Source organism: Phyllostomus discolor, chromosome 5 (assembly GCF_004126475.2).
Source record: "Phyllostomus discolor isolate MPI-MPIP mPhyDis1 chromosome 5, mPhyDis1.pri.v3, whole genome shotgun sequence".
In the NCBI taxonomy this organism is placed as follows: domain Eukaryota; kingdom Metazoa; phylum Chordata; class Mammalia; order Chiroptera; family Phyllostomidae; genus Phyllostomus; species Phyllostomus discolor.
In genome coordinates, this window is record NC_040907.2 from 7,142,364 (window position 1) to 7,154,357 (window position 11,994).

At 60.0% G+C, this 11,994-nt stretch overlaps 1 protein-coding gene across 1 annotated transcript in view; it reads left to right on the plus strand.

Annotated features, from left to right (window-relative positions):
• Nucleotides 1–11,219, plus strand: part of TNFRSF8 (TNF receptor superfamily member 8) — a 44,138-nt gene extending 32,919 nt beyond the window's left edge. The window contains exons 14-16 of the mRNA XM_036025111.1: nucleotides 2,161–2,186; nucleotides 4,989–5,208; nucleotides 8,784–11,219. Of these exons, the coding sequence (XP_035881004.1) occupies nucleotides 2,161–2,186; nucleotides 4,989–5,208; nucleotides 8,784–9,025 (488 nt within the window). The 3' untranslated portion in view covers nucleotides 9,026–11,219. The remainder of the gene's footprint in view (nucleotides 1–2,160; nucleotides 2,187–4,988; nucleotides 5,209–8,783) is intronic.
• Nucleotides 11,220–11,994: the final 775 nt, after the last annotated feature.

Below are 11,994 nucleotides of genomic sequence, written 5' to 3' on the forward strand. Positions count from 1 at the left end.
TGATACATGTGTCACAGCGAACAAGCCAGTGCTGATACAGTGCTGTTCACTGAAGCCCACACTCTACTCAGATTTGCTTAGTTTTTACCCATCGTCCTTTTCAAGGTCTCCTTTAACCTTCGAAAAACCCCTCCAAAGGCCACCCCGTTTTCCAGTGGAGACCGAGGCTGGGAGAGGCGAGGTCACTGCCGGGGTGAGCTGCCGGGTCGGCCTCCCCCTCAGGCGTGCTCGGCATCTGGCTGGCTTTCAGCTCCTTGGTTACTACAAGCACCCTCGCCGGGAATGGCCTTTTCTTTTCTTTCCAGTCGTTTCCTGAGGGCGTGTCCTCGGAGCAGGGGGTTACTGGGTCAGAGGGTGTGAGATCGGTGGGACTGGTTCCCGGGGGCCGCAGCAGCCGCAGCGGTGTTCCCGTGTACCCACATCCTCGCCGAGACTGAGTTTATCATTTTTATTCATTTTTGTCTCGGTACTTTGCCCTCCCAGACCACCCCCGATCCCAGTGACTCGGCACCAAATCACAGCCGGCTGTTTGCAAACCTCAAAACCAGCCACTAAGAATGGAGATTCAGCTTCAGTGACATCGTTTGAAAGAATGTGCCTGAGGCCAGAGGGTATTTTGTCAAGGTAGTGGCTTGGTGGGGAGAAGCCCCGGCTGCCCTGCCTGAGGTGACCAGACTGCTGGGAACGGCAGTTGTCAGATTCAGTAAGCGCGCCAGGTGTGTTAAATCCAGAAAGAAGAATTGGGGCGTCTTATACACGTACTTCTTTTCATCATTGTTCTGGTCTGTTGACAGGCATTTGTTTTTTATTTTTAAAAATATGTTATTTATTTATTTTTAGAGAGAGGGAAACGGAGGGAGAAAGAGAGAGAAATATCAATGTGTGGTTACATCTTGAGTGCCCCCTACTGGGGACCTGGCCCACAACCCAGTCATGTGCCCCGACTGGGAATCGAACCGGCAACCCTTTGGTTTGCACGCTGGTGCTCAATCTGCTGAGCCACACCAGCCAGGCCTGTTGACAGGCATTTAAAAGGGGCACATAAGAGTGTTTCCCAAGCTGACCTTGTGTTCCACACAGCTCCATGTATTCACTTACTTGTGTCATCATCGTGGTTGGCCAGCCTCTGGGGGGTTTTCAGTGAGGATTCAGGGTGGTGGCTCCCCAGAGCATGTTCTGGAAGTGGTCTAGCTGGTATACTGGCATCTCTGTAGCAGATTTCTCTGGTCAGGCACACACACCAGACAGGAACGTACTCTTCGTCTCCGCAGGCGCCTCCCGGAGAGTCGGAAAAGGCTGCATGCGCTCCTCTGAGGCATGGCCTGCGCCTGGGAGTCGATGGGCTCTAGGGTAGACCAGATGTCTGGGCCATGGTTAAATGTCAGTTTCTACTTGGCCATGAGCTGGCACTCTACTCAGTGGGAGAAAAAAAAAATCCGGAGCAGAGGGTGGGGGTTTGGGAGGAGAGGATGAAGGTCATGCCCTGAGAGTCATTGCATCAGCAGCTCCGAGCCCACCCAAGGGAGCAGCTGGTTTCCCCAAAGGCAGCCACGTGGGCTTTTGAAAGTGCAGTGCGCAGGGAACCGAACTCAAGAGTGGCCCGAGCCAGAGAGGGGCTCCGGGTGGCCTGGCTGCTGCGGGTCTGACACGGGATTCAGAGAACGTCCCCAGGGCCTGTCGCCCACTCTCCGTCGGCCTGCCCTGAGGTCCTCCAGGTGTTGATGCTGACCTGGGCCCTCCAGACCCCGAGTGCTGCAAGGTGGGGGCAGCTGCTGGGGACCAGTGTCTGAGTCAGCGGAGCCTCCAGCAGGGACGTGTGCCGCTCCTGAGCCGTTCCTTCTGTGTGCGTCGGGGCAGGGAGTGGGGTGGGTGCATGGGGGTGGGGGGGTCCAGCATGCTGACTGGCTTGGTGGCCAGAGGAGAGGTGGAGAGTGGTCCCCCAGTTCTCTGACGGCCGCTGGGGAAGTGAGCCCTGGCGACCCTGGCCTGGGCAGCGTGGGTGAGAACCCTGCCCACTGTTCTCCAGACCGAGGGCCTAACTGAGCATCCGCAAGTGCTGGGGAGCTGAGGGGGTGGCATTGGCCCACACGAGGGGTGGGGCAGGACCCAGCCACTGCCCGACCCTCCTTGGTGAAGTGACCACTTTTTTTCTCCTTGCAGATCCCAGGCCCCAGAGGAACCAGGCGGTAAGTACCACCCCACCCCCACCCTAGCCTGGCGCCCCGAAATCTGGCTGCTCAACCCATCTGCTGGTGCTGAGAACTGTGTGGCCCCCCGAAAGTTCATGCTGGGTCTGCCCCATGCAGGGAGCTCTGGGCAGAGCGGGGCCTCAGCCACCCCTCCCACCTCCCACCCCAGCAGCAGCCTCCGGCTCCTGGCTCACCCCGCCGGGGACTTCCAGAAAGGCCTGCCAGACCGTGGATTTGATTTTGGCCACTTTGGGTGCCAGGTGTGGTCCGGTCATGAGGAAGTCTGTGTTTATTTCCCCTTTTCTCCTTCACTCCTCCAAGAGTCTTTTCCTCGAAGCTGGGGTGGCCAATCAGCAGCAAGAATTGTTAAAAAAAACTTAGCTATTGTGTATCGAGCGTCTCCCGTGAGCGAGGCACCTACCTGGCTTTGCGCTTTCTCGGTGTTCTCGCTGGTCCTTACCGAGTGCCGCGGTCGGCACTGCTGTCCTGGTCTAGAAAGGAGGAAACAGAGGCCCAGACAGGAAAGGGGGCCCCACAGCTGGAGAGTAGGTCTGCGAGGATCCGAGCCCCCACGGGTGGCTCCAGAGCTGGCGCTCTACCATGAGCTGCCTCCCAGCAGGCCCAGCTTCATCTGCCTTTTATGGAGTGTGCACCACGCAGGCGCTGGGCTCGGGCGTTTACAGCTGTTACCGCTGGTCCTACGACCACCCAGGAGGGGACCCACACCCCAGGTCCTCGCTGGGCTTGTCCAGGCACTCGGCTCTGTGCCCAGCCCCCAGGGGCAGCTCGGGCAGCGGGAGCTGGGCCAGTGTCCGCTGGAGCTGAGGGCGGGGGCAGGACCAAGCCCTCCCCGTGGCTGGGTCTCAGGCATGTCTGACTCACCCGCCTTCTTTCTCACTTACCAAATCGTTCATTGCTTTCATTGCTTTCTTTGAACTCATACATTTATGCGTGGACCGTGTGCAATCTACATGTAACATCAGCTAAATAGTGTAGCGTTGACAGTTTCCCGTGCACATGCAGGCACCCCCACTGTCTTCAGCATCCACTCGTTACTGCGCTTGCAGACCGGCACTGGAGTGCGACGGCTGTTTGTCGCGCCGGTCTCACAGACTCTTTCAGGGCCAGAGGCACCCTTTCCAGAGACAAGGCCGGGGTCGGTTTCTCCAGGTCCCCGCTGTCTCCTTCATCCTCATTTGATGGGTGATCTTCTGTAGACCCCTGCGACGGAAAACAAACCAGATCGCAGATTCTTTTTCCTGATGCTTAAACCATGTACCAAGTTTTCGGTCCAAATTGTGTAGAATAAGTTCAACTTGAGTTGCATTCTATTAACCGAAATAAGTGCGTTTCTCTAAGCATTGCTCTGTTGAAATACAGTTTTAAAGAGAAGAAAAATAACCCATTGATACATGGAGAAAGGTTTCCATCCTTTGTTTTTAAACGTAATAGAACCACAATACAAGTTCAATTTTTAAAAATATTTATTTATTTTTAGAGAGAAGGGAAGGAAAGGAGAGAGAGAGAGAAACATCAATGTGTGGTTGCCTCTCACGTACCCCCCCACTGGGGACCTGGCCTGCAACCCAGGCATGTGCCCTGACTGGGAATTGAACCAGTGACTGTTTGATTCACAGACCCACGCTCAGTCCACTGAGCTACACCAGCCAGGGCCAAGTTCGATTTTAAATTGTGGGAGATCACATTCAAATACGCTTGGGTCGGACAAGTTGCTGTCAAATACCAAGAAATTTTATGACAAATGTATTCAGCCTGGCTGGTGTGGCTCAGTGGGTTGAGTGCCAGCCTGTGAACCAAAAGGTTGCCAGTTTGATTCCCAGTGAGGGCACATGCCTGGGTGTGGGCCAGGTCCCCAGTTGGGGGGGGGCATGTGAGAGGCAACTGATCAATGTTTCTCTCCTTCTCTTTCTCCCTCCCTTAACTTCTCTCTAAAAAATAAATACAATCTTAACAAAATAAGAAAAAAGGATTCAATGATTTGCAAGATAATAGAATATCTTATATGGCTACATGGGCCAACACATGAATAGTAAATTGTTAAAAAAATGCTGTCTTTTAGATTTCAAATTGTTATAATATTCAGAAGCATGTAGGTATACTTTCTGAGTTACTCAATCTCATTCCATTTGGAAGGCAGCAGGTAAATGCTACCTGCTAGAACATTCCATGAGACCACTTCCCCTTTGCAGTCACTAGGAAAGTGAGAAACTAAACCCACACTTTCCTGAAGGCGTAGCTATTTTTAGAACTCATTAGTGGAATCGTAACCGACTGCTGTCCCCAGAGGCCAGGGCCGGGCAGTTAGGGTGGCCTGGAGCTGACACTTGTAGATTGGCCCTTCCACACGTGGATTCTGGAGCCGGATGCCAGGGTTCGAGTACCGGGTGGCCACTTTCTGACCCTGAGCAAGTCCCGTGACTCCTCTGTGCCTCAGTTTCCTGGCCTGTAAAATGAAGAGGGTGCTGGTGTCAGTGACCTCATGGGGTGGCTGTGAGGATGAACCTGTTGGGGGGGCACACCCATGGGATATTGGCCACGATCCCCATTAGTCAGTACAAGTTCAAGGCAGCGTGACTTCTCCTGGAACCTCAGGCACAGGTGGGTCAGGCTGTCAAGGTCGAGAACCCTGGGGGCGTGTGCGGCAGCTCCGGAGCAGCGAGGGGGGCTGGTTGGGGCCTGTGGGGGCGAAGGAAGTGGGGCTTCGCCGTTCAGAGACGGGGGATGGAGGGGGCAGGTTGGGGTACCCCACATCAGCGCCCGCTTCCTCCGTGCCCGCAGGACCTGAAGACAGTCGTCTCGGTGGCAGAGCCCTCCACGGGAGATCTGGGGCGAGCGAGCCAGCCGGTTCCGTGGGAGAGCCAGCCGGTTCTGCGGGAGAGCCAGCCGGTTCTGTGGGAGAGCCAGCCGCTGCTGGGCGCCAGTCCAGGTGGGGGCCCCTCGTCCCCCAGAGACCTCCCCGAGCCCCGGGTGACCACGGAGAACACCAACAACAGGATAGGTGAGTTCGCTCATTTGGGGCTCCTAGCATGGTCCGGGTGAGAGGGCAGTGGGGCGATGGTGCTGGGCCTTGGGTCCCAGGCCCCCAACCGAGAACAGAGACCCCGGGTCTCTGTTAAGTGGGAGACGCTTTTGTGAACGTGTCACCCTGCACCCGGGTGGACCGTGGAGCAGCAGCGGTGGCGGTGCCGGCTTCACAGGACCAGGGCGAGAATCACCTGACGTTGTCTTAGCGGGGGGTGGGGGGAAGGGACACCCCCTGCCCGGTGCCACCATGATTCAAGAGAACAGGGAATGCCACCCCCAGTTTCCAACGACAAGCCCCCGAGGGGGCCAGGAGGGAGACACACGGTGACATCACAGCAGAGCTGTCACTTGTCTGATGCATTCCGGGCACCGCGCAGACGTCACAGCTCATTGTCACACAACCTTCTGAGGCTGGTGTCTTCTTCCCCTTTTCGCAGTTGGGGAAACTGTGGAGGGAGGGTGCGTGCAGTGATTTTCCCCGGCCCACGGCCCACGCAGGACCCTAAGACCCCTGCTGCGTCCGCACCACCGCCGGTCCCTGCGGGCACGGAGGCCAGCGCTTCCCGGACCGCGGCCGCCCTCCAGCGCAGACACACCTCCCGCTTTGGCCTCGCCCAGGCCTCTCGCCGACTCTGTCCCTTCTCTCCACCCTGGTGCCGCCAGAACGCTTCTCCCCAGCTGTGTGCCTCTCCGTGTTACACTCTGCTTAACCCCCTCCAGGCGTCCCTGTGACTTCAGGATGAATTCCAAGACTCTTACTCCGGCATCCAAGGCTGGTCACGAGCTGCCTTCTCCCCACCAGGCTCACCTGCCCCCTGACCCCGCACGTCCTGACTCCGCTCAGTGGCAGTTTCCTTCCTTCACTGGGCGCGCTCTCACTTCCCAGCGTCTCTGGGGGAGCTGCTTCCTCGCCTGGGGCAGCCAGCTCCCCCCCTTGCACCTGCATTCCCGATGTCCCAGCACCCTGTTCACCTGCCTCCTCCCCCAGGAGGCCTTCTCTGCTCTTCCCACTCTGCCGTCTGGACCCGATGCACCTCTGCTGTGCTTGCTCCCCAGACTCCAGGCCTCCCCGCCAGTGTCTGGCACCGAGCAGTGCGACCGTGTGTGTGTGTGTGTGTGTGTGTGTGTGTGACCTTCTCCTGTATCCTCACTTGTCTGTGAGCCCCCTGGGGCGGGGCCTCAGGGGCCCCATGCCCAGCTTCTCGGGAGGCTGGCCGCTGCTCGGACAATACCGAAGGGGCCTTTACCCTGCGCATCCCCGTGGCAGGCGGCGGTGGGTAGAACTTGGGGGCAGAGTCTTTCGTACAGAAACTTTTGGAATTGCAGCTTGTGGCGAGTTTAACTTAAAAAGAGTGTATTTGGGGAAATACTGCCAAAGGCACTTCCTTCAAACTTCCTAAGAACCCTAAGTTGGACTTTTGAGCCCCTGTGAGTTCAGTGCCCGGAACTTCAGGGGCGGGGCCCCGGGAGTGTCTGTGGGGGAAGGCGGTGGAGGCAGGTACCAGACTCCTGGAACTTGAGGGGTGGGGTTCCGGGAGTGTCTGGGGGTTGGCGGAGGCAGGTACCAGACTCTAGGACAGCTGAGCATGAGGCCGGGCCACGGGCAGCCCGCCCAGAGCCAAGCCAGCCTGCGAGCCTTGCTGGTGAGCGGGACAGGCCTCGGAGGGTTTCTTGGGACACCCAAAGGACAGTAGGCCCTTCTCCTGCTGATACCAACCCAGAGGAGCACCCCACCCCCCTGCCTTGCTCAGTTCCCAAGGAGGACCCAACTCTGGCCTGAGTTTCCTCACTCCCCCCAATGCCTGGCCCCGGGCAGGGAAGCCCCTCCCCCCGCCTTGCCCCACCTACTATGACCTTGTCCCTGGATTCGGAAGCCCTAGGTGAGGCAGGGAGTCTAAGAGGCTTTGGGAAGGCCCTTCCCCTCCACTCTGGGTGGGGGGTACCGTGCGGGGTGGGGGGGGACAGAGCCAGAGGATCAGGACCCAGGGAATTGGAGGGGAGTGATAGTCTGGCCCCCGACTTCGGCCTCTTTAACCTGGACACCCCGCTCCTGCTCCTCTCCGTCTCCCTGGCCCCGCCCCTAGCCCGGTCTGGTCTCCCCTGTGCCCCGCTCCCCTCCCAGATCGAGGTGCCTGCAGGTCTCAGTGAAGACACGTGTGACGGGGCCCGAGCTCCTGTTCTCTCTGGGGGTGTGGCTCGTCTGTCTCTTCGTCTTCTCTTCAGTTCCTGCCGCTATTTTGGGGACTTCTCTCTTTCCCGGGGGTGTTAAAGCCAGAACAGAAGGGCTGGCATTTTGCAGTGGTGTTGAGGGGACAGGGGCTGCAAGAATGTTTTGGGGGTTCCTGAAGAAGAGGGGTGTCGCCAGTGACCCAGAGACATCCAGAGCTCCCTGCCCCATCCCAGCTCTGGGATCCCGGGGCTGGGCAGCTGGGAGCAGGGACCCTGCACTGAGCTTGAGGCCGTCAGAAGCCGGCCGGCGGGCGCTCGAAGTCAGCTGACCTGGCCCAAGGCCCGGCTCCGGCTCCGGCTCCGCACTGCCCAGCTTCGCAGGCAGCCCATTTAGCTCCCCTGAGCCTCCCAAGCCCCCGAATGCAGGCGGTGGGGAGCACCCAGGCCGTCACGCTTCTGTTGGGCTGGGCTGGTCATTCTTCCGAGTGACACGCCCCAGCAGTCCTTCTCTGGGCCGGGCAGGGGCAGCTGTGGGGGCCTCGGGTGGGAGACAGACAGACGTGAGCAGTAAACACCGAAATGCACCCCCCGCCCTGCCCAGAGCTGTCCGCGTCGCTTGCAGCCGCTGGCGTTCCAGACGGGGCTCAGGTTTCTGCAGGGTGTGACCAGCCGTCCATCTGGGGTTGCTGGTCCCTGGGACGGGGGACTTCCACGGCTAAAACTGGGAGCATCCCGGCCAGACCAGGACAAGCTGGTCACTCCGGGTTTCCGCCGCAGGCACCTGGACAGGAGCGGGAAGGGCAGCGAAGTGGGCATTTCTTCGGGGGTCTCTGCTAATTACCTGGTGACCTCGAGCAGGTCATTCAACCTCCCTGGGCTTCAGGTTCTTTATCTGTAATTAGGGCAATGACAGACTGTCCACCTGGCAACAGGGACGTGAGGGTTCTGGAGCTCAGGTGCGGGAGGTGTCCCGAGCGGCGCCCGGCACAGGCTGCCCCGCACGCGAGCCCCGGGGTGCTGCCGTTATCTTTGTTAGTTTTACTTTGATTTTCCCATCACAGTTGACATTGGAAGGTGCCGCTGCTCTGGATTGGACTTGCTTCCTCCCCCAACCCCGTTCTCTCCTTCCCTACCCCGTCCCCGTAGAAGTGACGAGAAAAGTCACTAGTCCCTCCCACCCACAGCGCGTGGGCCGGGTTTGGACTCCTCGGCACACAGCTCCCGGCCGTCAGCTTGGCCAGGCCTCCTGTACCCCAGAGGGGTTGTGTCGCCTGCCTGAGGCCACACGAAGGGGGGAGGGTGGGGGGCAGAGCTGGGAGGGGGACCCCACCCTCTGGGGCTCTCTGGTCTGCTCACCGCGCCCACCCTGTCGCTTTGCAGAGAAGATCTACATCATGAAGGCCGACACGGTGATCGTGGGGACGGTGAAGACCGAGGCGCCCGAGGGCCGGGGCCCGGCGGGGCCGGCGGGGCCCGCGCTGGAGGAGGGTCTGGAAGTGGACCACGCGCACTACCCGGAGCAGGAGACGGAGCCCCCTCTGAGCAGCTGCAGGGGTGTCATGTTCTCAGTGGAGGAGCAAGGGAAGGAGGACCCCTTGCCCACGGCTGCCTCTGGGAAATGAGGCCCGGCCCGGGCTGGGGCCGAGAGCACCACGGGGTGCTCCCTGGGAGCCGGGCGGCGCGGGTGGACCGGGCCGGCGGCCAAGGGGGCTGAACTGAGTGTCCAGCACCCAGTGGCGACCAGCCTGCCCACGCAGGAGGGGGTCTGCTGGTCTCTACCCACGCCCCCGCCCAGCCGCCCCGCGCCCCCTACCCTAGGGCTGTGGAGTGCTCAGCCCAGACAACCAGGTGCCGGATGGGAATGGCGATGTTTGCTGGAGCAACAGACAGATGGCCCAGGACCCTGGGCATCGGACCGGCCCCCAGGGCTGGAGCCCACCTGCGGCAGAGGCCGTGAGGCCCACACCCTCGCCCCGGGCCTCAGGAGTGATGCCCACGGGGCCCTGCTACCGTGCCGACAACCCCAGTGACTGTAAACACGGCCCCCTCGGGCACCGAGCCAGCACCTGTGGTTTCTCCTCGGTCCAGAGGGAGATGGAGGGCTAGGGCTCTGTGGGCTGGCCCGTCTTGGCCACAGCCGCCGTTTCTGCCCTGTGCCCGGGGGAGTGCCCGGCCGGGCCTCCATCGCTGCTTGGGCTGAGTGGGACCCTCCTGGTGCCACCTCTCCCCCTCACCCCCCTCCTCCATCCTCCTCTGTAGCCCCACAGTGGGCGGGCCACGGCCTAGGATCCACTTGCTCATCTCAGAATGTCCCTCCCAGTGGGTCTTCCCATCGGGAGGCATCTCAGGACCCTCAGCAGCTGCAGCGTCTGTCCCGGTCAGAGACCCTGCCCACCTAGCTGCCGCCCGGAGAAGGGCCCACTCTGCTTTGCTCAGGGGCTCCCTGCACCCACAGACAAGGAACTGTGCGCCGGTCTGGGTCCAGGCCTGCCTGGCAGGCACCACCCGCTCTGTGCTGCGACAGGAGGGCGCATCTTCCCCAGACACGCCACGCACACAGACTCTTGAGGGTGCCTGGTCTGCCCTCTCTCTGCAGTTGCTCTGTACCCAGGGTGGGAACGTGCAGGTCCAAAGCCACGTTCTTCCTTCTCCTGGACTGCGGGGGTGGACGGGCGAAGGGTTTTGCTTGGTTTAATCTGCCTTTCTGGATTTTTGCTTTTCACACTAAAGAATAATCCCTCCATTAGCCAGCGGCTGCTCTCTTCCCCTCGGTTCTCCTAGGGGCTTTCAGACTCGTGTAAACAGACCGGTGGCCTTGACAATGACTGCAGCAGCCTGGGGCTCAGGTTGCAGGGAGACTCCTGGAATTACCCGCTGGAAGCCAGGCCCCCAAGTGCTGTTTACTGACCCGCCCGCTCCTCTCTGGAGGAAGTTGGGGCTGGGTCAGGCGTCCCAGGGTAGTTTCTGAAACCACTCAGATGTTTTGGGGAAAGTTGGAGAGGCTGGGACACCGGGACCTGAAGAAGTTTCTGTGGGACGTCTGATACTCGCCCAAATGCCCGTGTGGGCAGCTGCGCAGCGTGGAGGAGGACGCCACACGCCCAGTGGGCAGGGGCTCGGCAGCCTTGGTGTGAGGCTGTTGACACATGCGTGTAATGAAAGGACACGCTCCCTCGCCTGGGAGCCCTTCCCAGAACCGTCTGATCCTTGAAAACGATCGTAAGGCTAAGGAAACTCGCACTGGGGCTGAAAGTCTTGGAGGAGCTCCTGGGATCCCTCTCCACCCCTCTGCCCAGGACCCTTCCTCCATGTAACTCCTGCTGCCTGGTCCGGGCCTGCCTCCGGGGACTCTCAGAATAAAGCTGCTGTACACCGGGCTCCCTCTGGGTGTTTGCAGAAAGGGCTGTGCCAGGCAGCCCCACGGCTCGTGGGGAAAAGGAGTCACAAAAGCAGCGGGTGTGCCCTAGCCTGGGGGTGATGGGGAGAGGACCAAGGGGTGCATGGGGGTCTAGGCTTTGTGCTTGAGCTGGGGGGAGCCCAGCCTGCCTTTGTGGTCATAGCTCGAGGGAAGGGGGTCAGTTTGGGGCCTGCTCCCAGCCCAGGCAGCCAGCTGGGACTGTGGCTGCCTGCCCTGTGGGGTGAAGGAAGGAGACCTGGGACTGTGGTCATGTGACCGGACGGGGACTGGGCCTGTACCAGGGCTGCCTCGGGCCAGCCGATGGCATGTGGGTTCTTGATTTCGCGTAGGACAGATTTCACCGCACACGTCCAGGTGATTTTGAGAGTACGTTTACTACAGCTGGGGGCAGTGAAACAAGGAAGCGTGAAAGGCAGAAGGAGCAACAGGAGAAAGAAAGAGGAAAGGGGAGCCTTGGAGGCCGGATCAGGGGGGCAGTCCGGACGAGCTGCCGCTGCTCGCTGCTCCCCTGGCTGCAGGTCTCTCGGGCTCCCTTCGAGTTCAGGAGGAAGTGGAGACCCGAGGCGTGGGCGCGGGCTCCAGGGGGCGCTTGGGCGGGTCCTTTGTCTTGAGGCTTTTTATCTTCCTTTGGCGGCGGGGATCCTAGGGGAGGTGTTGGGGTCCGCTCCTTCCATAGGCGGACTCGTCAAAATGTACCTATATGGGGGGTTGGGGATTATTTTCGGGTTGGTTTTATTTTTAACGAACATCGCTGAAGGGGGACCCGGACCGAGGCTGGCCTGTCCCTGGACGCTCTGGAATGGGTAAACCGTTTGCTCCCGTGTCCTTGGTTAGGTAGGGTCTTGTGACTCCTTAGCCGGCTGTAAATTGCTCAAATTGTTTGGCCTTGTTTAATTATTTGGTCTCAGTTTTCCTTATTCCACTGGTCAGGGTATTTCCCCAGCTTTTCACTTTCCTGCCTCAGTCAGACCGTGTCCCCCCCCCCCCCCAGGACTCCAGCCCCCACCCAGACCTCGTCATTGAAACGCATTGAAATGGCTGGTGGGAGAGCCAGGGCGAATGTCCCTGCCTCACCAGTCACGGGGCTGGAGCGGTGCTTCTTAACCTCTGGCTGTTCGGATGTTCGGATGGACAGATGGACCAGGGCCCTGCTGCTCAGGGGGGCGGTTCCCA